The following is a 25904-nucleotide window of genomic DNA, read 5'->3' on the forward strand; positions in this document are numbered from 1 at the left end:
GGCATTTTCATTTGGCATTTTCTTTTCTTGTATATTATACTTCAAATGACACCTTTTCTTAATTATTTCTAAACGCGTAAACACAAATCTCTTCACATCGGAAAACTTTGCTATTAAAACGCGCACCCTGAACTAGCCCTGCCTCCCTCAGATATTCACTCAAATTCAGCCCTCGACAAGTATCCTCGTAAGTTTTCTGGAATCTCCTGCAAAACTCATGTATATTTGCGTCATGGTCGCCTGTTAACTTTCACTCCACTTAGTAGTCAGTAGGTAAAAAATTACCCCAATAGGAAATTTAGTATAATTCAAAAAAAAAAAAAAAAAAAAAAAAAAAAGACAAGAAAACACGCAAGCCACCAGGATATGATAGTAAATTGTCTATCAAAAGTGAGTAGTTTTCTTAGTGGGGGTGGGAGTCAACAGACTTTGGCATTTTTTTGAGTGTTTTGGCATTTTTTGAGTCTTCCCCTGGCATTTTGTTGAAAAATGATCTGGCAACCCTGTTTTCGTAACCATCCAAGCAAACTGGCAATGAAGTGTCAATTGCCAAGGAGTGAGTCCTTGGTAGTTGACGGTTCATCAATTGCCAAGGAGTCAAATTGGAACTCTTCGGCCGCATGTGGTGATTTCAGTCGGCCTCAATCAGCTGCATGTGGTGATTTCAGTCAAGCCTCGATTTGCGCGCATACGAATCTCGAACCCCGTCACTTTCTTTTCTTTGTTGTGGAAAGGATCAAGTCCACACTTGTTGGCATTTGTTTTTAATTTTTATGTCTTTTCACGAATTCCAAGATGATTTAAAATAATATCAAACAAAAATTACTGTTGATTTCGGATTCAGCGGGGAAAAAAAACAGAAGGACGAGGTGGCAAATCCCTGCCAAGATGTCCTAGATTAAAAAAGAAAAATAAGATGTCCTTTATTTTAAAGGAAATATACTGCACATCGTCTTAATACGGAATAATTAACGTAAAACATTTGTGCAACAAGATCAATCCGTGGCATTAATAGTAAATAGTTGATGATCTACCAACTGGCAAGGTCCGTAACAAAAAGAGGAAATATGAGAGAGAGAGAGAGAGAGAGAGAGAGAGAGAGAGAGAGAGAGAGAGAGAGAGGGGGGGGGGAATGACAGAGAAATACATACACAGAGGAAAAAATGGCAGAGAGGGAAAAGAGAAAATGACAGAGAGAGAGAGTGTGTGTGTAATAGAGGAAAAAAAAGAGAAAATGACACACAGAGAGAAACAAGAGTAAAAGAGAGTATTAATTAATATTAATATTATTAATACATAACATCACTCTGTGGCAATGCATCACTTCGTGACACTAAAGGTACTCCGTGGCAGTTAAAAGTACACATGCGTAGTTGATAAACTGACACGGTCCTTGGCAATTGACGATTTGACAATTGTCAAGGTCCTTGCAATTGACGCTACAAACTGGCAATGGCGGATTGACGACCATGTAAACATACAAGCACAAGACGAATGGAGCAAGGCTTGGTTGTGATGGTCGTTTGATTATTGTTCTCTTTGTAGCGGATGCGTTGAAACTGAATTAAATAATGGCAGCAACATCACTACGACGTAATACATTTGTTTTACAGGAGTAAGTGGATCTGGTCTGAATTTGTGAAGTCAGTAATCAGTAAAGTAAAGTCAAAGTTTGAATTCGCTGTTACTCTGTTACTGTTACTGTTACTGTTTGTTGACTTTTGAATTGTTGAAACGAAAAAAAGTTTAATTTAAATTTAAAGTCTCTATATTGTTATTGCCTCTTTATCTCATGCTCTTACACTTTCTCTTCATTACTTTCTAGTTAGTCATGTCTCACAAGCAATATCACCTCTAGCGAAAAGTGGATCGTCTGTGTAACAACATGTGTGACAGTCGGACCTCTCTCCTTTACTAATGACCGGTTTTACTTCAGTTGTGCAAATTAAATGTATCCCCCCCCCCCCCCCCCCCCCACTTATCACTTTGAAGAAGGAGATATTGTCATAGTCACGTCGTCACACTTCTCGTGAGATTGATGCACACAAGACAGTTTTTTTTCTTATTGCCTCATTACATTCTCATCGACGTTTCAGTTTTAAACTCTGTAAAGAATGAAAGCTCATACTTAAACCCAATTTATGTTGTCACATGATTTTATTTTAGTTCAACCAGTCTTAGTGACTCAGCTTATATATTAAACATTTGTACTACAAATTATTAAAATTACTGAAAAGTTAGTTTCTCACGAGAAGTGTGACGACGTGACTATGACAATATCTCCTTCTTCAAAGTGATAAGTGGGGGGGGGGGGGATACATTTAATTTGCACAACTGAAGTAAAACCGGTCATTGGTAAAGGAGAGAGGTCCGACTGTCACACATGTTGTTACACAGACGATCCACTTTTCGCTAGAGGTGATATTGCTTGTGAGACATGACTAACTAGAAAGTAATGAAGAGAAAGTGCAAGAGCATGAGATAAAGAGGCAATAACAATATAGAGACTTTAAATTTAGTTGCCCCCACCCCCACCCCCTCTCCCTTCTACCCAGAATATTATTTTTATATTATCGCATGTCTTTCCCCAGGCCTTCCTTCCCAACTCCTCCTCCAGGACCATCCACAGGAAAAGACAGACAGAATGTGATGAGGTTAAAAGTCAATCGAATTGCCCTTATTCAGGAATTGCGAGTGGAACACATCATTGGCCCCTTGTTTCATGCCGGAGTTTTAACTGAAAGAGATCTAAAACAGATTAGCTCTGGAAGGACTCAGCCGGTCAGTATTGTTGTCTCAACAATATTGGTTTCAAATTGGTCCTGAAGTGATGTTTTGATTAACGGCGTGCATAGTAAATGCCTTTCATGATGAGAAGATTGATGAACTTTTCATATTGCATAAATAATAATCATAATAAGTAAGCTAATGGAGTCTTAACCTTCTTACAGTATAAGTATCAGTGTTGTCAATGAGTATAGCCAATGTTATCCTTTGTATTCTTTCAAAGTTAACACTCTTTTCACAAACTGTGAAACAAAGACCTATTCTCAATCATCTCAAACGTCTTGCATAATTTCTGCTTAGTAGAACAAATGTGTCTAAGAATGAAAATGTTATGTAAAATCTTTTTTAAAACCAGTTTCTTTATGAATGAGTTGAATGTAAATATAGTTCTAAACCAGTTACAATTTTGCCTATTTAACAAAAAAAAGTGAATTATACACTGCAAATGTTTAAATTATTATTAAAGACACCGAGATAAGTTGTTGCACTGATTCATAAGACTACTTATATCATCTTATATTTTGTTACAACCCAGGACAAAGCCAGGGTTTTGGTGGACCTCCTTCCATCAAAGCCCAAAGAGACTGAATGGTACAAACATTTCAGGGAGAGTTTGTTGAATCCAGATTCCAGCTCAGAGTCAAGAAGACGATACCGACTTCTTGTTGAGTTTTTGGATAATACTGTAAGTTGAACTATGAATACATAATTTTTTTTTAATTCATGAGCAGATTTGATTTTGGCCTGCAAGCCTGAGTGAATGTATGATGGCAATAGCAATGACAGACAGGCAGATATTTTTGTTCCCTAAGACCTACACTGAGGGACTAATTATTTTATGAAGGAAATTTGAATACAATTTTTTTCATTTGTTCCCTCAAGACTTTGGTACATATAGTTTTAACTCGAAGACTTTTAAAAGTACCACAAATTTGGATAATCTATTTTCCTCCACAATTGTGGATGTTTTAAACGTTCAACTGCCGTTATGTTTTGATGATTAACTGAAATTTGATGTGTTGGGTGATTGTTGATAGTATCAATGAAGTATCCCTAGTATTTATTATAGGAGACGGTATAATGCTGATGAGGCAAAGATTCAGTGAGATAATTTCATTTCTTAAAAGTTTATGTGCATCTATGGAATTGAAATGTCAAAACACATACATACAAACATACATACATACATACATACATACATACATACATACATACATACATACATACATACATACATACATACATACATACATACATACATACATACACATACATACATACACATACATACATACATACATACACACACATACATACATACACATACATACATACATACATACATACATACATACATACATACATACATACATAGATACATACATACATGCATACATACATACATACATACATACATACATACATACATACATACATACATACATACATACATACATACATACATACATTCATACATCACGGCGTCTAAACTGCACTATAAATCTGACCGTTTAGTTTCCCGCTGTTCCGAGCGCCGACGTAACCTCACCCGACAGGTAACCGGGGTCAACAGCGGTCAGCCGATATCAATTCCCAGAACGTAGATTTGACGTGCATTGGGTGATACCAATGGATGATTTCCGTATCAATTAACCTCACGATCTTCGTGACGATGCAATTCCACCCAAAATGCAAAGAATTCTCGCAGACCTCCTCTTTCCATCGGTCCAATTTTTATTTCAATATCTCCAGTACTTATTCCACAAGCCGTGATTCAAATTCACCTATTTTTCTATAGCATTTAAATAAAATCACTTGTAATTACCTCAGGATTCTAAAAAAACGTTGCCATAAACTTCAAACTTTTTTGGTGTGATTCACAAGGCACAAGTTTTACTACGAAATGAGGTAAGTTTCATTTACTCTTCAGTTTTCATTATTTTGTAATGATTATTTTTCCGCGGTAGGTCAGGTAATAATGATATTACCTCTTTAGCCTTGTTCTTGAAACGTAATATTTCGCTGCGGTTTTATTGTTAAATTTTTTTTTTTTTTTTTTTTTTTTCAATGATGAGTTAATTTGATTTTTAAATTGCATTATTTGAATTATCTTGCTAATGTTTAATTTTAAATGACATTGTGTGTTGGGCCTCAACTTAGCTCAGCAGCTTGTTAGAATTTTCCTGCCACCCCCCCCCCCTTTCTTTCACCAAATTGGGTGAAGTATTTGGTTTTTCTTTTTCCAAATTTTATGTACGCTGTTATGTATGCATGGATATGAGAAGTAATACAGAGTGTTTTAAAACTCATTTTATTCATTAATTCACTATATCATTGCTTACATCGCTCAGTCAATTTTGAATTTTCTCTTACAGCATGGACCACACAATTGCAAGTCATAACCAAGCAGTGAATTCATTATGTAGGACATGTGGTATGATTTGTTTAACACAGAAATAGAAACGTGCCCGCAAGAAACCATTTAAATGTTCAAATTATTCTAATGACATTCTTTTAGTCTATGGGACTGACACGGCATTGGACAAGCAAGGAACACACTCATAATTTATGTGTAAAAAGTACACATTATAAAGTACATTGATCACACGACTCATTAGCTTCATTAGACTCATTTTTATTTTCTCATTGCCAAGACGCTAATAATAAATAAATCAACCTTGAAACGGGTTGCACTTGCATGTTTGATATCGACAGAGTAGAATATTACAACAAACTCCAAAACGCAGGAGAGACTTTCAAATCTCATGCACGAGCCACTGACCCTCAGGGATGGTCCTATTGCCTCTGAATTGGACAGAATACCGCATTACACAACAGGCTTACCACAGCAGATCATTCATTGGCAACCACTGCCACAAATACAAGAAAAAGTCTACACTTACAATTATCCAACAAACAAAGAACTGCACCCACGACCCACTCATCATTTACGACGCATGCAGTATTGGATTAATTTTCGACAATATAAACAAGGCCTATAGTCATGTGCACAACTTTATTTCACACACAAAATCAATCAAAGCAGACACAATCCAATATATTCAAAGTGCAATAAAACATTACACGGATACATACAGAAAATATTTTCCAAAAAAAATAATCCCAAAACAACACCTCCTTGAGTACCACTGCATACCACACATCACTCAATATAAGTTTAGACTTAGACTTCTTGGAGAACAAGGCACAGAGACCTGTCACCAAACAACAGCAAAATTGGAAAAAAAGAGCATCCGGCATTATCAATGATATGAATAAAATGCGATTTGTCATCAACGCAATGCAGTTAAAGACCAGCCCCAAACTACACTGACGAGTTTGAATGCTCGTAGCGGATATATTTGTGTTGAGGAAAAATACGTTTTTTGTGAGGAGAAGTATTTACATCTTGTCTTTATAATACATAAAATTCAGACAAATCCATAGCAACGTTTTTTTTTCTCTAATTTTTGAAATGTTGCACCCGCTATATTTTTTGTGTAATTTGTTACCGTCCATTGATAACTTATATTGAGAAATCTAGTAATACTATGAAAAAATAAAAAACACACAGTAAAAGTAGAAAATATAAACTTTTATACCAAGTAGTGATATTTCAACTCATTCAATATGGTGTCTAACAGACAATAAAACAAAACATTGTTAAATTGAGTGAAACGGCAATCCCCGTTAGGTAAATTCCTCTCGGTGATTGACCGCTCACCGTGACCGGGTCAGCAGGTGTCAGGAACGGGATACCGTCTCAACTAAACTGTTGTCGTTGTGTACGCTGTGACATACATACACACACATACATACATACATACATACATACATACATACATACATACATACATACATACATACATACATATATATATACATACATACATACATACATACATACATACATACATACATACATACATACATACATACATACATACATACATACATACATACATACATACATACATACATACATACATACATACATATACAACTCACATACATACATACATACATACAGACATAACATACATACATACAGACATACATACATACATAACATACATAATACATACATACATACATACATACATACATACATACATACATACATACATACATACATACATACATACATACATACATACATACATACATACATACATACATACATACATACATACATACAAACATACATACATACATACATACATGCATACATACATACATACATGCATACATACACATATATGCATACATAATCATAACTCATAAATCAAACCAATCTGATCTCTGTCTCCTTAGGTAATCCACAGGCCAACATCCCAAGCTTCACGGTTCAGAGACTCCAGTGTTTCAAAGAAACACTCACGTCTTCCACCAGTACCAGGAGTCACAGATAAACAAGGGATGAATAAATTACCGGCTTATCCATCCCTCCCTGACATTAGTAATAAACATGGGAAAGTGGAAGGGCCTAGAAAGTAAGACTATTTCTCTCTCTCTCTCTCTCTCTCTCTCTCTCTCTCTCTCTCTCTCTCTCTCTCTCTCTCTCTCTCTCTCTCTCTCTCTCTCTCTCTCTCTCTCTTCTCTCTACTCTCTCTCTCTCTCTCTCTCTCTCTCTCTCTCTCTCTCTCTCTCTCTCTCTCTCTCTCTCTCTCTCTCTCTCTCTCTCTCTCTCTCTCTCTCTTTCTTTCTCACTCTCTCATCATATCATCATTATCTCTCACCATCATTTTCATCATTGCTCACATTACCGTTACCATCATCATTATCACCATCCTTGTCATTGCTGTTATTAATTTCAGAAATTTTTAAAAATCTTAATACATGAATGCAAACACAAGGAATAGTTATCTCAAAAAGAAATTAATTTATCTAATTATATTGTCCATTGGTTAAAAGGTCTATTTTGTCTCTAAATGAAATGTTGTTTCGCATTTCCCAGTTAAAAGCAAATTTTTTCATGCTGGAATTTATTAAAGTTAATTCATCTATTTTATGTAGATACTAGGAGAGTTATACATTTTTGAGATATATTTTTTCTCATCCCCGTGAAAAAAATGATAGTCTAGCATGTGAACAACTTTTCTGATACGGTCACATTATCCAATCAAAAGGAGAGAAAACTTGAGGTTGGTCAAATTGCATTGTAAAATGTTGGACATGCCTATTACAATGAAGTTAAACTGTTCTTACTCTTTTTAAGTGGTCCCAGATCAGTTAATTTATCAGTTTTTGGTTTTATTTGCATTCTTAATTACAAAGATCTAAAAATAATATACAACTCTCCAAGTGACAAAATTGGTTTTCGATCAATTAATTGTATCAAAAACCCTTGTGCAGTATGCAATAAAATTAGTTTTTTATCTGTTGGAGCTCAACGTAATGAAAAGATACAAATTTCATCCCACAGCCTATTAGAATAAGGTAAATACAATTTCAGATCTCATCACAGACTGAGTGAGACAGACATGACAACAGACATAGAGGATGGAATGTCCTACCTCAGTATGGATAGCCATCGCACTATGACGCTGGTCAAAGGGTTTTTCCACCAATGGCTGCCAACGCCAGACAACTTTAGGTAATAAATCTTTGTTATGCACAAAACAATGAGGTGATGGTAATAAGTAGATACTGAGCTCTGGACTGAAACAAGTGTTGTGAATCAAAATGGCTAAATTGCTTTTAAAAAAAAAAAAAGAACAATATACAAAGCACTGAACACGTTGGGTTCAAAACATTTCCTCAGACAACAACAGATAACTGAATCGAATGAATATGAATAAATGTGTAGCCCAATTCCACGAATTTACCATGCTCACTGCGCTTCACAATGTTTCATTTATCCCCCCAACAGGCCATATGGAACGGTATTTTTCATACAGCCCCAGTTGCTTGTTAGCCATCCTTTTCTTTTACAAATACTCTTACATTGTCCATCACTGCGTAAATCCGGGTCGTGGTGCAGAGTAAGGTGTGTAAAGTGCTTTACCCAAGGACACCATATCAATAAATACAATTTGAATAGTAATTTAGTTAGTGAAATTCAGAGCGAAAGTATCAGTCTAATCATGTCTAGTCGAGATGATTGGTGTAGGATAATGGAACATTTGTGTGCTTTTTCATAGTTTGGTTCAATTATTGGGAATAGACTGTCATTGTGAGCTGAAGTATGCTAAAAGTTTAAATTTTACCCAAAGAAGCATGAAGGCATTCCTATTTAAATCTTACTATGCATGACTTTTAAATTATTATTATTATTATTATTATTATTATTATTATTATTATTATTATTATTATTATTATTATTATTATTATTACTATTATTATTATTACTATTATTATTATTACTATTATTATTATTATTATTATTATTATTATTATTGTGACATGACACCTGCTACCGGTCAGGCACTGATTTTTACACCTGAGAATAGTGTGAGAATGTGAGTAAAGGACCCAACTTTTGCAACGCTCACAGTGGTGGTTGAACCAGGGAGGTACACGTCAGAAGTAGAGTGTTATACCAAAAGACCAGAAAGCTGCATATATTGGAAATCACACATTACATTCACTTCCTCAGGTCACTCATTGAGATCAACAAAAAACACTGGGAAAAGCTTGCCCACTCAGATAATCCAGAGGATCAATTGCTCATGGGAAGAGAAGAGTTGGCTTTAAGCCAACTTCGTCGTGTGGAGGTTATTGCTGCTCTGGCCAGACGGAAACAGTTACCATCTGGATTTGAGCTTTGCATGTGTGATGCTGTTCAGGTATGATAGTAACATCTCTGTTGTTATCACTGATAGTCAAAATGGGCATAGACAACCATTTTGTCAACAAATAGTACTTTTGAATGTATAAAAGATGGATGGTGGTGGTGATGAGATTGCTGAGTTATCTACTCTTTTCAGATTTCTACCCTCAATTCACTGTTAAGGATATCATACAAGGTTCATTTTGGCAATGAAATGATGTGATGAGAATGGATGGGAGTTTGGATGGGAAAATCATACCTTATCAGACTTTGCAACAATGCCAAGTTGTCTAGTGAAATATTATGCTAATGAGATTTTATTCGATTTGTAACATGTAACTTCAATCAATATGTATTTATCTATGCTACAAGTATTTTCTAAGAAATCACATGTGATCAGTTTCATTTTTTTAAAGGGATGAACAATAAGAAAATGCATCACAAAATGCCAATCTTCTCCTCCAAAAAATAATATTTTTAAAAATAGACATGAAAATAATGAACCATCAACAAGCCAAATCTTTCTGCTAACTGCTCTATTGGATCACTGTTGAGATTTCTTTCATATCCTATTTTGTCGATTTATCTATTTACTATGATCTACAGTTTTGTTCACAAATTTGACCGTAGATTGGTCTCATAAATCCTTATTTTAAATAAGTAACAGGTCAACATCATATTTTAAGAAGTTAGTATGCAATATTATTTTTCTTTAATTCTGTATGTTGGCTTTTTCTGTCTTATAATCAAAATACGAATCATATTACATTATTGTTCTAGGACATTCTATCCCAAAGTGAGTTACACCATCTGTATATGAAACATTTGCTAACACTAGAGGCTTCAGATGTCAATCTGGTCCACGACATTTGTGCCTCCTATGACACAGTCCTGCAAATGTTGGACAGTTCCAGTATGACAGAGATTGTCAATCAGGTAATTTTCTTAATTATTTTATTACTGCATTTTACTATCAACAAAAATCTGTCTTATTTGGAAAGCATGACCCCCCCCCCCCCCCCCCCCCCCCAAAAAAAAAATAATTTTTTTTTAAATCATCACTGACCTTCAATATTTAATCCCATGGTACAAAATCACCAATGCTAGAAACACTTCATATGGACCCATAAGCCCTTCGCAATGGCAACCCTCTGATATGTTCAGGATCTGCAGTGGCTATATAATCTCAATGATTATATTGTTGTTTGCCCACCACAGCATCTGTCTGGGTGATTTATCCATTCATGCATTGTGGACAATTTTCTTCACAACTGAATATTTATAGAATGTATCCCACATAAGTTTACAAAGATATTGCATTCTCTTTACCGCAAATAAAACTGAACATCTACATTATTCTCTACTTCCCAACCAATTTACTTTCTTGCGTCTATTTTATCAGGTGATACAAACAGGCCTCAGAATGTCCAACTTCCTGATTGCTGTCAACAAGCTGTCAGATGCTGACCATGTGCTCTCAAGTACTGTACAATTCCTGAAGGAAAATCCTGAGATCGATTCTTGGGTGCCTCGATACCAAGCATATACAAAGCTTATGTTGGCCAGAAACATGGCATGCCAGCCAGACAAGGCTCAGAATGCTTATTTTGATGCTGTGCAGATGCAGTATCAGATCAGTATGATGTCATTTGGCCAGACAATTGTCCATGAAGGAGCTTTGCACTCTGAGACTAGCCACATGTTGTTGGAGTATGGGTCTATCATATCAGCCCTTGGATGGTCAAGAAGGGCGTTGGCAGTAAGATATATCATTGATCATTTTAATAGATATCATTATTAGGAAAGCTGATAACAAAATGAAGATCACAATGTGGAAAGTGATGAACGATACAATATTGAGATGAAAATAACCTCCCCTAAAAAAAGGAGAGAAAAATTATAGGGAAACACAATATTCATGATCTAAACCTCAAGCTTCGTGATTGTTGATTTAAAAAAGTGGTGCAGTTAGATCCTTGGGCAAGGAAGTCTTATTTAAATTTTTGGGATAATTTTCCCTGTATTTTTCCGTTTGATTTTTCTCGCATTGCATCTTACACCACTTTTCAAACTGTCATCTTTGAAACAATCCCTTCAGGTTAATTTCTCATATGTGCTTCTTAATTTTGAACTTCTAAAGTTTTTCATTCACTGGGAGAATTTAGATAACTTTCACTTTTACCAACTTTCGGATTTGTTTTTGGTCATCTAGGAATTGTCGTGAATATTTGGAAGATATCCTACTGTTTATTTGCATATGTGTATCTGCGTGAATGTATGTGTGTGTGTGTGTGTGTGTGTGTGTGTGTGTGTGTGTGTGTGTGTGTGTGAAGAGAGAGAGGGGGAGGGGAGGGAACAGACCGAGAGAGAGAGAGAGAGAGAGAGAATTGTGTGTTTGCATATTATTGTTTGTACACTACTATCGCTTAATTAAATGTTTGTTTCTTTCACAGGAGATAGATCCTGAGGACCACGCAGCAGTGGTGAGAGCACTATGTGTTGGGGTTAGTGCCCATTGTGCCCAGTGGCAGGCAGCCAAGGCAGAAAACATGGCAGTGTATGCAGTACAGTATGCTCGGTAGGCAATACAGGGTTTGATAATAATCTCAATCTTATTAGATTATAATGTTGATCTTATTTATCTCTCGCCCTACCAATCATTTTAAAAGAATTTTACTGAAATGTCGTACCAATACAACACATACAATGAATTTTTACATAAATTTGTTAAGAAAAACAAGCTTTACAAAAAAGCATTAAATCCTTGTTAATATAACAAAGTATTTTCATCAATATTGGTGACTATAAAATTAATCTGAATTCGAAAAATGTTGTTTGTATCGTAACGAAATGTGACGATTTTCCTACAATTTATAAGGAGAGTTTTATTGTCCCAACATGTCACATACGTAGCAAAACAGTGCTGGTAACCTTTTGTAAATCCCAAAGGCATAAATGAATTTGTTTTTTGTTTTTTATTTAATCGTATTTAAAGTGAATTTCAATGTAACTGTTTTGTAAGCTGTTGTATTTTGTATTTGCAATAGAAATGTTATATGAATTGCATAATATAAAGTGTTTTTTGGTCATATTATTGTTGTGGATGTCATCATCATCTTCATTATTATCACGATCATCATCATCGACACCATCATCATCAACAGCATCATCATAATCATTATCATCATCAGCACCATTACTTAATATTATCATTTTTGATACCACAAGTACTAATACTGACACCACCACCACCACCACTATGACACTGCTACTACTACTACCAGTACTTGTACCACTACTACTTTAACTACTACTACTACTACTACTACTACTACTACTACTACTACTACTACTACTACTACTACTACTACTACTACTACTACTACGACGACGACGGCGACGACGATGACTACTACTACTACTACTACTACTACTACTACTACTACTACTACTACTACTACTACTACTACTACTACTACTACTACTTCTACTACTACTAATACTACTACTATTACTACTACTACTACCACAACTACTACTACTACGACGGCGACGACGATGACTACTACTACTACTACTACTACTACTACTACTACTACTACTACTACTACTACTACTACTACTACTACTACTACTACTACTACTTCTACTACTACTAATACTACTACTACTATTACTACTACTACTACTACTACTACAACTACTACTACTACTACTACTACTACTACTACTACTACTACTACTACTACTACTACTACGTCTACATCTGTTATTATTAATATCATTGATATGGATGTTGGAAATGTTTCATCTATCTCTCAGGTCATTTTATGCATTGTCTTTGTTTTTATTGCAGAGAAAAGTTTGGAGAGAGACACCCTATGTATGTAGAGGCTCTATTGTCGTTCTGCCATTTCAGTAATGAGTTCAAGCAGGATGACTTTGGTCTCAAGGTTGCAATGGTAATTTCTGTTCTGTAGATTTGTAGAAACAATATGTTAGTTTGACAATATGGTTGGCATACATCATTTCCAAACTTATTATAATGTCAGTTCACTCTACAATCCCAATCCATTAGCAGTTGTTATTAAAATAGTTCGGAGTTGTCTTGGGTTTGTTTGTTTGTTTTTTTTTTTTTTGGGGGGGGGGGGTTGGTTTGTTTTTGTTTTTGTTTTTTTTTTATTTGGGGGGAGGGGGGTAATTTATTTTGTCTTTAGTTTGTGTGTTTTAATTGTTTTGTATTTTTGTTGTTTGTTTTTTGGGGGGCTTTTTGTTGTTGTTTTTTTTTTGGGGGGGGGGGGGGGGGGCAGATCTTTGTTTGCTTTTTTGGGGTTAGTTTGTGTTTTGTTTTGATTTTTTTTTTTAGATGTTTTTTTTCCCTGTCTCATGTCTGAAATCAACAATTGTAATAACCCAGTGGTAAATAAAATAAAGTAATGTATATAAATTAAATTTTTTTGCTAGTAATTAGTCTGTATTAGCCTCTGGATATGTTGCAAGTCTATCACAAAATACATAATCATAATTTGTCCATTCCACATGCAAGAACATCGAAACAAATAAACACCTGACACCGCAGAATGAGGATACCTCCAAAAGTTTAAGAGAATCATTTCCGTCTGTGTGACAGAGTAGTTAATTCAGTGAAAATGAAAATGAACTCTTTTGTTGTTTTTTGTTCTTGTTTTCATGTGGGTGTCAAATGTAGAGGGAGCATAAAAGGGAGCTACCTATAATGATGATGAAGAAGAAGAAATACTTCCCACCAAATCCAATAGACCCAGCTACCCAATTACAAAGGGAGATTAAGAAAACCCTGACTCTACCCAGATTCCAATCCGGTCCGTCAGTATGTGAGTCAGGGACTCAACTCAACCAGTTAAGCTGAAAGGTTCCCCTTGTATAACATTAACTGGCTATTTTTGATATATTTTATCTTTCCAGGATCTTCTCGATGTGGTTGACAAGACATATGGGGGCTGTGATACAATTCAAGTCGCAATGGCACATCGTGCAATCAGTAAGGCCAGGATGTGTGCCAATATGTTTGATTCAGAAGACTATTACACCCATGCCATGGAAGCTGTGCGTGTGGCAAGGGCCATTTTAGGATCTCATGCACCGCTTCTACATGTCTTCCTTCACACCTTTGGTTTGTCAAAAACTTATTTTGTCTCTTTTTTTTATTTTGAGGAAAAAAAACATTGTATCCATATTTTTGACTCGCTCCTTAATGTGTACTCATAGAGTATTTTATTGCCACAGCTCTTTACTTTTTTTGGAGAGTTTAAAGTAATATGTAGCTCATTACTACACTCCAGCACGGTTTCCTTGAACTCCTCAGGACATGCAAAAACGTTCAAGGAAACAGTAGTTCGAGGAAACTGCGCCTTACCAAAACGACTTGAAAGAGATAGAGAATAGACTCTGGAATAGACCCTGAGACAAATCTGTGCTTGAGGATGAATAAATTGGAATTGTATTATTTATTTACTTTATTGACATGTTGAGGGATATAACTTTATACATGACATGTCATAAGAGGTTGATGTGTGTGTCTGTGTGTGTGGGAGGGGGGGGGGGGGGGGAGGTGCTGTATCACTACATTCATTTACTGTCGTAGCCAACCATTAGCAAATAATGGCACTTGGCAATGAAATTAGAAGGAAGATAAGAATAAGCAGAGAGGTGTCGGTTATTCGAAACGGTGATAGAGTGCATGAGTGGCTGTGTGTGCACGTGTTTATCATACTCTATACACACACCTGCATTGTAGATAGATACACACATACGTAACTGTCAATATCACAGTAAATCATCTGTACTGGAAGTCACCGGTCACGCTTTAAAAAACACCCTTTAATTAATCTTTTTTTTTTGGTTTGCTGGGTGAAATTAGTTTGATGAAACTGTGTTTGAGGTTAAAATTAGTTCGAGGAAGGAATGGAATGATAACAAAGAATAATAAGGAAAAAATTCAGGGCATTTGAATGAGTTCAAGGAAACCTGTGTGTTTGCTTACCTATTTATAGCCTTGATATAATTTCATGTACTAATTATATTTCCTTTAAATTCCATTTGTAATTCCTATTGATTGCACATGTTTATTTAATATCTTTCTACCTATATTTTTTCATTTATTTTTCTTTCTTTCACTTTCTAACTTTTATCTCTTACCAGCCTCTGCTCTCCAATGGAAAGCTTTGCATTGTCCTAAGGAAGTTTATGACTCCACTCTACGGTGGGCAGAAGCAGAAGCCAAGCAAGCGTTGACATTGGTGTCTGCTACATTTGGAGAGATCAGCCTCAAATCATCATCTATGCTGTTATTGTTGGGCCAGATCTATCTCAAGATGAATTCGTAAGTCATAACAATCTTTTGGGAAAATTTACAGATCTGATAACCAAACGATATATTTTGAGCATGTGATAACATTAAAATCTTTTAAAATCTTCATTTTGTATATAGAAAGAAAGATGGGTACTAGTTTTATTTCATTGTGGGATACTTCAAAGTATTTTTTTAAATTGATTACTATTTTAAACTGGCAGAAAAATACATTTTGGCTTTCGAGATATCTCAATATATCAATGATAATTTTTACAATATGGATATCAGATTTGTAAATAATTGAAAAAAGGATTGTGTGTTGAGTGTATTTTGCAGTGTGTTAGTGTCATATTTTAGAAATAGTGGGTTGTTGCACTATTTGGACAAATCACATGTCACATTATATGTGTTGTTTATTATGTTTACAGCCATTTATTATAAAATTATTTACACTTTAGGAGAACTTTCCATTTGGATTACAGGGTGGCCCTAAAACTTCACAAATTGGTACAACGAAACTCGACCATTAGGAAACAAATATGATTTATGACATTTCTTAACCCGCCTTAACTGGCATAAACGTAACCAAGTAGCTCTTCTAGCAGGGGGAGTTGTTAATTTAATTATAGTTATGAGTAGTAATACTCTTGATGCATTCAACATCTTAAATAAAAATGAATCAATAGCTTATGAGTTTATGATTGATTTAACTCATTCTTTTGACAGTCTTACACGTTTTTAGTAATATCTTACAACCCATCCGAAAATGGGTTTTCTATATAGTTTAATCAATTAATCAATAATCCTCAGATAGTTTATTTTAAATCACACTAAATGAAAAAATTATCGTGTTATTCATTAGACATAACACCCCTAGAAAGTCTTTCCTTCTTTAACTTCATGTTTATGAATGTTTTTAATCTTGATGGGAGATAGGAGCATTGGCTTTAATATGACCTCATGCACCCTCATTCTTGATTTCCAAACTTTTTTATAACCTTCATTGACCAAATGCTTCCCGTATATGTTAATTTTTTTTCTGCACATTAAAATAAATTGTCTAACTAACAGAGAGGAATTTATTTATTTTAACAAACAACACTGGTTTTTATATATTTTTTTCACTTTTCTTCTGAAGGCACCCTGATATTGAAGAAAATTTGTAAGTTAATTCAATTTTTTAATATTTTTTATGAATTTATAATTTAGTCGTGTTGTTGGTGGCGATGGTGTGGAGATGGTGGTGATAAAGAAAACTTGCAAGTCACATTAAATTGATAAAGAAATTTGGATATTTTCGTTGTGATGAGTGCTTTTGCACCGGCAATGGTGCTGATAGCAGCAGTAGAAGAGTTCCTCGTGGTGGTGGTGCTGGTGGATACTTTAGTGTCATTGAATTGTGTACCTGTTTTTGTTTTATCTCATGTTTCTTCTGCTGTGTATGCTTGTTTGGTTTTCTGTTTGTGTGAGTGTGTTTTTTTTTTTGGTTCTGTTTAAGAACCTGCTGTCTTTATGATAAGCCAATGTAAATGCACTAATGAGTTGACTATCTATTAGTATTCTAATCTGCTAATCTAACAATGAATTAATTTTTGTCTTCTAGTGAATCCAAGATGGATTGAAGTTGTTTCAAATTTTCTATATGTTCATACTCATTTTTTATCTGGGAAACTTGGAAATATCCATTTGATTTAGTAATCAATGTCGGTTAAATATCATTTGATTTGTTCTCTCGATTAAAAAAAAAAATTAGGCTTGATGTTGCAGAGCGGCATCTTTATCAAGCAGTAGAATACCTCAAGCTGTGCCAGCCTCCATCCAGTAATTACCTGCTATTGGCCATGGCAGCATTGGCCACTTTCTACAAGATTGTCAACAAAATTGACAGAGCGTTACCATTGTTCAAATATATTGCTGACCATGTTGGTGCGTACTTTTTTATTCATAATCACCATTTGTAATTATTTTTAAAAATTAACCGTGTACGAGGGGGGGGGGGGGCGAGGGAGAAGAGAGAGAGAGAGAGAGAGAGAGAGAGAGAGAGAGAGAGAGAGAGAGAGAGAGAGAGAGAGAGATGTGTGTGTGTGTGGGTAGATTTGTGTTAAGAGTTAACAACTATAATTATCACAACCAAACCTTCAATTATCTGTAGTTTCTTTACTTCTTCTCATTCTGCCCTCCTCCTCCTCCTCCTCCTCCTCCTCCTCCTCCTCCTCCTCCTCCTCCTCCTCCTCCTCCTCCTCCTCTTCCTTTTCCTCATACCACTCCTCCTCATCCTTCTTCTTCTTCCTCTTCTTCTTATTATTATTATTATTCATGTTATCATCATCATCATCATCATCAGCAGCAGCAGCAGCAGCAGCAGCAGTAGCATGCACACAATTACCGTAATATCCTTCCACATGCATTAACTCACTCAACCCTAACACCGACTATATCCGTAGTTTACCCGGGTCACTTTTACCCCATGTCTATTTATTACATTTTTCTGAGACAAATTATAGGCGGAGCATCAAAGCTATTGTTTTTCATTTTTACATGTTAATGATAGTTCAATAAAACTGTTATGCACATGCTCAATTTTAATACATTTTTTTCAATTTTGGAAAGTAGCAAAAAATCTCTAGGATTTAGTGAGTTAATGTTAAGTTCGTTGTTTGTTCAATATGTAATATGTGAGATTTGTCACACACAAAAAAAATCATAAACCTTGAAAATAAGCTTTGCAATGTTTGTTGTCTTAATTATCACGAAGATGACCCTTTAGCGATGCCATATTATTTACCAATACATAATTTCTATTTTGTTTGTTTGATCATATCCAAACTTTAGTTTTTTTCTTTTTTTCAATTATTTCTAAAGAATCCACTGGCTGGTATCTCAAATGGATTCACACATGTTTCAATTCACTGGCATCCATCTACACATCTCAGGATGAATCTCTAGAAGTAGACAATGTGCATATCAAGCTGTCACATTGGCTTAAAGCCAACCCAGGCAAGAGCCCTCCCCTTGAAGACTCAGTCTTGAAGGAATCACCCGTTGACTGGAAAACATTTGTGTCCAAATCTGACCTTTGGATGTCTGCCATACAAAAGGTCATGGCGGTTGAATCAACCCCTGGCATTTCCCTCTGTCAGTCGGGTGAAAATGAAGATACACCAAATTCAAATTGTGAGTAGTCACAGATTATAGAGGCTGATATGAGATATCAGATTTTAAAAATTGTCTTCCGTTTCAAATGCTTGCATAAAAAGATTAGACACAAGTGTTACTGACAGCATAAATAAATAATTTTAATAGTTTTTGTCATCATTATTCATTTTTGTTATGAAATATTTTTTGCGTGCATTTCCTGTTCATTCTTACAATTCATATCATCAAGGAGTAGGAAAATCTTAATGTCAACAAAGACTAACATAGGTTCTAATCTGCATAAACTTTTTTGTAATTCTGACAAAGCTTCAAACCAAAATGAACAGTCAACAGTTTTCCATGTTGATTAACCAAGGTGATTTCATAATACTAAGAATGTCTGTAGCTTATATGTAAGGACCGATGATTTTTGCTCTTTGTCTAACACTTCCCCAATTATTAGAGCTATTAAATTTTCCATAGACTATTGAAAAATAGTAATAGAGTAAAATAGAAAGCCTCAAATTTGCTCATTTGTTGTGTTAAATGTACAAAGATAAGTACCTATAAATGTGAAACACTGCCTCAGTCTAGTATTATGTCTGGATTTAAGCAATGTGGAAAAGTGAATCAATTTGGAAATGGTCAGAGAAATATTATTTTTTTAACACTGTTTTGAGACGATGAGTCAAATTTATAATAAATGTCAACACCAGTAGTTTATAAAAGATAAGGGACAAAAAAGTAAACCCAAATTCTATTAATTTTATTGAAAGTTTCTTTAAGTAGACTTTTATTGCTTGTTAAAATTATATATATTTCTGATTCCAGTTTTACCATTTTATGCCATCCTTTGCCGAACTTATCATTAATATTAACATTCTGAATAGCCTTTTTTATAATCACACCATCAAAATTGTGAAGAGATGTTAGGTATTTTTTATTTAAAAGTGAGCACCAAATCCATTTATTTATTTATTAGTTAGTCTGAAGAGGGTGTTATAATTTATAGTGAATATTTTCATGTTAGATTTTTTTTTTTTTTTGATATATTTTCGCTTGACATAAATTTCACAATATCGTGTCATCTAACATTGCAGGGCAGCAAAGTAGCAAAGTACCCTTAGTCATCAACTTTGTTTGGTAACTATGCCTTCGTCTCATGTCATTGTATATGCCGACATAACATAATTATTGTGTTGATTTGACTTAACACCAAATTATATGTCATTTCAAAATAACACTGAGCCTTGTATGAGCCTTATATTCCCTCTATATTTTTGTCTCCGTGTTTGAAACTAAAATTGTAGAAAGAAATGAGATTTAACATTTTATTCATATCATAGACTTAATGTAAATAAGAGATTGTTGCAAACTAAATAATTTCCAAACCTGTTGCAACTTTCAATCTGCAGACTTTGATGTCCGCATCTCTCACTCTCTGTGTCAACACTCAAGTCTCTTCCACTTGCATCCCATATTTCTTATGATGGCTAACTTAACACCTGTCGTATATACAACTACTTTTATTACTCTAAACTGTCCTTGAATTTGTTTTCCTTTGGAATTTAATTTTACTATTCTTGGGTGGGAGGGGGGGGGGGGAAGAGGAGGGGGAGGATGAGGGAAGCTAAATACCAGGTCTGGATACTTGTCTTTATGTGTTCTATGTTCTAACCTCTATAATAATAATAATAGACCATGTATGAAAAGCACAAGTTAGTAATAAAAATACATTGTGGTTAAATTGTGCGCGATGTTTTCTCGCCATATGATTCACATGCCAGAATGCTTAGTATAAATTTATAGTCCACGCATAGTATAATGTTGCCATTCCAAGCACGCCGAATAGCCTTTTCCGTTTGGTTTCGTTGATTTATTTGATCCTAGCAAGATCTCAGTCTTGTTTTTTATTTTTTCGTTCATGCTGTTTTCTTTTTCATTTCAAAATGACATTCATTTTGAAATATGAGTTTGCAATTCATTATATTTAAAAAGAATATTAATACTCTTACCTTAGCTATTTTGGCATAAAAATGGAGCTGACTTTCTCACCAAGTAAATGAATCTTGTTTCATGGTTAGTGTCGTTACTTTATCCTTGTAAATGATTTAAATAGGTAAGTCCCATGCCATGGTGATATTGTTTATCTTTGTCTTTCAAAAAACGCTATCTATTCCTTTCTCCTTCTTTGGAATAATTATAATATGTTACACTTAATCTTTATTGATCTCAAAATGATAATTTTTTTTTTTAATTTCATCATCGAAGTTAATCATTTATCAACATATATGTTGATCCATATTGCCTCGGTCTTATTGTTGTTATGGTAAAACTCGCAAACCAACACATCATGTTTTGTTATAAGAATAACTCTCAAACCAACAGGAAATGTTTTGCATTACTACACTCTGATATGTCATCAGATTGTATAGCAAATGATTCAAACCTCTGTGGTATTTTAATTGTTCCTTTTTGTTATAATATTTTTTTTCTTGTTCAGTGATAATTTTGCACTTATCAGCATTACACGACGGCCGGTTTTTTTTCATCAGAGAATAACTAACTCCTCACTCTTTCTTATTTTATTCAATGCTATTTAATTTTCATTTAGAAGAAATTGCTACTGCTGGTCCAACTCACATAACTTCTTTCTCCGTATTTGCTTTTGATTAGCAACAAATACTCACATATGAGATTTTATGTTCTTGAAAGAAAACTAGTTTGAATATTTGTGAAATGGGTTAACAATTTTCTCAGTGCTTCAACTTGTCTACATTGTCTTAAAGATTCTGACATAGAATATTTTTGGCTCCTCTCTCTTTTTCTGTCTTTATTATTATTATTATTATTATTATTATTATTATTATTATTATTATTATTATTATTATTATTATTATTATTATTATTATTATTATTATTATTATTATTATTATTATTCTTTTCTTTCTTTTTTTTTTGCATGCATAATATGTAAAGTTTTACTCAAGAATCGGATTTTTGTTATTAATTAAGTGAAGTCATTTGCACATTGATCAGAATTTCTTTCACAGTTTCAATTGTGTTCATCTGACTGACAACGTCATCCCAATGTTGATCAATGGTTGAGTGTTGGAATTGATGCCATTAACGTGCCTATGTGTCTCAGAACACAATATAGAATTTCATTTCACCATGCTATCCTTTGTTTTTAGGGAGAAAATCACTTAACAACATGTTGTAGAGTTATTTATCGCCTTATCTTTGAGTGACTGATTCAGGTCCTAGAGGGGGACGATTGGTATAGTATACATGCATCATGTCATAATTGTTCCATCAAAGCATGCTGTTATTCATCACCAGGTGATTAAATACAAGATATATTTTCTATTTTACCTTATCCTCAGCGTTGTTGTTGTTGTTTAGATTGTTGATATTGTTATTGTAGTTGTTGTTATTGTTGTTGTTGTTTTGTCATGAGTATCATTGTTAGCGTTCCCAAAGAACTTGAAGACCCATGACTATTCTAACTTGTGTTGAGAGAGCTATTAATTCACAGAAGAACTTCAGTGACAAGACGTGTTATATTGAAATCTCTTTGCTTAATGGTATTTGATAAAGGTAGAGTCAGAGAACTTTATTAATGAACTCAATTTATTTTTTTATTATTTTTTTTACTTTTAACTCTATGTAATACAATGTATGAATTAGCACGACCTTAATATCAGAACCTTAATTATGGTGAGACCTAACCATGACTGCTTTTTATTTGCGGCTATATTTAATTAAATAACAAAGGCTCAAGAAAAACGATATATTGTTTGATCTGTCTCGTTTTGTTATGACTGAGTTACACTGTACCATTAGTTTTTGAGTATGTAAATTGTTTGCACTAAACATTTTAGAGATACTATTTGATGTAATATTTACTAGCTTTCACTTCTAGAAGTTATTCCTCAAAGTGAGGTATTTTGGCCCAGGAGGCAAATGAACAGAGGTATTTCTGACGTTTGAGCGAGCAAGCCTCATGTTTTCATTTTTATTTCATGACACTTGGAAAATTCTTGAATTATTAAAATAAAAATGATTGAAATGTACAACCGACCTTAATCTGTCATTTATTGTCTTTACTGGTATGTACCGGGATATTACTTTTTTATGGTCTCTACTGAGCTCATGATGCAAGAACAATCTTTGAATTAGACCATCTCAAAGTATGGCTGTGGTCATTCAATAAAATTTGAACCATACTGGTAGCTTTGCTGATCTAAGTAGGACTCGAAAATGTTTGAGAACCACTGAGTTATTTGCTTATCTAAAATCCATTTTCATTGGTGTAAAATGTACTTTTGTATTTACCTATATATTTTATTTCCTATTATATTTATTTATAAATAATTTCCCTCTATTTTTTATTCAATGGTGACGACTCTTTCGTTAACTATGAATTACTGTATTTGATGCTTGGATAAAAAGAATATCAGATTTAGTAAAAGTCGGAATTAAAAAAATGTCCCTCCATTGCAAAATTATAAGTTGCCAAGTAATTAGGATTGTGTGCAATTTGATCAAAGGAAAACTGTTGTTTTGTGTTAATATAGCTGTTCAATAAATATGAATAAATAAGTAAACATTAACATTTCTATAGCGCATTTCCTATGCTCAACGCGCTTCACAATGCTTTGTTTATCTCCTCCAGCATACCAAGTGGAAACATATTTCTATATCATATCTCACAGGTTGCTTGTTAGGCATCCTTCTCGTTCTGACACATATACAACATTAGTCACTGGATATAGTCAGGTACATCGAGTTTCGTAATGTGTAAATGTTTAAACCAGTGACACAATACTAAGGGCCAGATATTTTATTTTTTTTTACAATCACTATCACTCAGCCAATCTCTGATCACGTTTAATATTGCTTGGCTTTTGTGACAAGATGAGACACCATACCACCGAGCAACCAACATCACAGTGGGTTTAGTCATGATTTGTAATGTGATAGAATGTGATTAAATCTTACAAAACCATTTTATTTTGGCTAACTACAACCAACAACAAACATTAATTTAACTCAACCGATTCTTCTATCAATATACTATTGACTTTCAGTGTAGTTGCAATGTTAAGAACCATTGAATCATTTGACCATTTGTTTAAGCTACTTACTTTTCAAATCATTATCAATGGATACCATTGAAAAAAAATTGAATTGTAGGATTAGGATAATCTTCTTTTTACGTTTAGGGTTTACTTCCCAAACTTTCTTTGCATGACATACCACTGTACCATATTTGGTATTCTTTTTCATGGTAACGAAACCCAATATACCATCTTCATGTCAGTGAAGCCCAAGTAAAAATAGTTAACTTTAATTTCTTGTCTATATAAGTTAATAAGAATCTTCTTTTTTTTTTTAATTATGGTCATCTTTTTATTATTATTAATTATCATCTTTCATTATTTTTTTATTGTTATGTACATGTATTACTTTTTTAAAATAAATTTTCTTCTTTTGGTATGAAAAGAGATTTACTACAACATTTCTACTCTTTGAATCTTTATTGTTTTATCTTTCAAACTTAATTAATTTTTATCACCACCATGACGCATTTAATGTACAGGGTATTTAAAATGTGTGTTTATTGATAGGTGCATTCGTGTCAGAATAATATTTGTATTTAAGTATGAATTTTTATATGTATTTTAATAACGCTGAATTAAAAAAGATCTGCTTAATAAAGTTGAAAATTCAAATAAAAATACTGTCTAAAATAAGCAGCTTTTTTGTGTTCTGTGTCTTTAATTTTTAAATATATTCTGAAGTTTCTCTTTTGTATCACTCTTTCTTCTGTGCTTGTTAGCGCAGGTATAAAATCTTTGAATTTCCGGTCACCTTTCTGGACACATGTGCTAAATGCGCCATAATAAGCTGAATGTGCTGTAAGCGCAATGAAACACCTAAAAACCGTGTGCTTTTGGGTTTTGTTTTGTTTTGTTTATTTGTGAATGTTCACTTTAGCCTCCATACTTGCTAATTTACAGAGGAAATAGATTATCTGGTGAACGAAATTACTGTCCAAAGCAATTTAATTATATATAGCCCGCAGCAAGCCTTTTCATCATCATCATCATCAGCAGCAGCATCATCATTATCGTCGTTATTATTACGGTATTATTGTTATTATCATCATCATCATTATTATTATTATTATTATTATTATTATTATTCTTATTCTTATTATTATTATTATTACTATTATTATTATTATTATTATTATTATTATTATTATTATTATTATTAGTATGCTAAAAAGTAGAAAAAGAAGATTAAGAAGAAGGAGGAGGAGGAGGAGTGAGTAGGGAAGATTAAGGAAGAGGAGAGAAGGAGAAGAAGGAACGAAGGAAGGAACAACATAAGTAAAAGTGAACTCCTTGGATGGGATGGCAGTAAGTAAGATGTTAATCTTATCGATATGAAAATTATACATCCATAATTATTAAGGTATGTATCAAGGCAAAATAAATAATAAATAATTTAATCATGTACACTTAATTAATTATTTAATAATTTGAATATTAAATAGTGAATAATAATGATAATAATAATAATAATCATCATAATCATAATAATAATAATAATAATAATAAGAAGAAGAAGAAGAAGAATAGTAAAAATTATAATAATAATTATTATTATTATAAGGAGGAGATAAACGAAAAACACGCACACACACGTGCGCACTCACACACACACTCACACAATTATATATATATATATATATATATATATATATATATATATATATATATATATATATATATATATATATATATATACAGGGACGGCTGGTAATAATGGGCAGGGTGGGCAAATACCAGCCTGTTTTTTCAAGTT

The 25904-nt window shown here is 33.8% G+C and overlaps 1 protein-coding gene across 4 annotated transcripts; it reads left to right on the forward strand.

Annotated features, from left to right (window-relative positions):
• Positions 1–1442: 1442 nt before the first annotated feature.
• On the forward strand, positions 1443–24784 carry LOC144976384 (uncharacterized). Of its 4 annotated transcripts, none has more exons than XM_078920662.1 (16): positions 1443–1615; positions 2592–2781; positions 3323–3472; positions 7102–7280; positions 8243–8383; positions 9386–9575; positions 10340–10495; positions 10962–11318; positions 12013–12137; positions 13416–13521; positions 14504–14711; positions 15740–15920; positions 17029–17052; positions 17644–17816; positions 18753–19064; positions 22079–24784. In XM_078920662.1, the coding sequence occupies exons 1-16, from the start codon at positions 1572–1574 to the stop codon at positions 22096–22098; spliced, it is 2556 nt and encodes an 851-aa protein (XP_078776788.1). In that variant the 5' UTR covers positions 1443–1571; the 3' UTR covers positions 22099–24784. The 4 variants fall into 4 exon arrangements, with proteins under 4 accessions (XP_078776788.1, XP_078776776.1, XP_078776782.1 ...); XM_078920650.1 differs by lacking the exon at positions 22079–24784 and adding an exon at positions 20126–20310; XM_078920671.1 differs by lacking the exons at positions 1443–1615; positions 22079–24784 and adding exons at positions 2356–2418; positions 20126–20310.
• The last annotated feature ends 1120 nt before the right edge of the window (positions 24785–25904 follow it).

The sequence above is a fragment of the Berghia stephanieae genome, chromosome 1 (assembly GCF_034508935.2).
Source record: "Berghia stephanieae isolate SIO BIC M18660-M18661 chromosome 1, UCSD_Bste_1.3, whole genome shotgun sequence".
Lineage (NCBI taxonomy): Eukaryota > Metazoa > Mollusca > Gastropoda > Nudibranchia > Aeolidiidae > Berghia > Berghia stephanieae.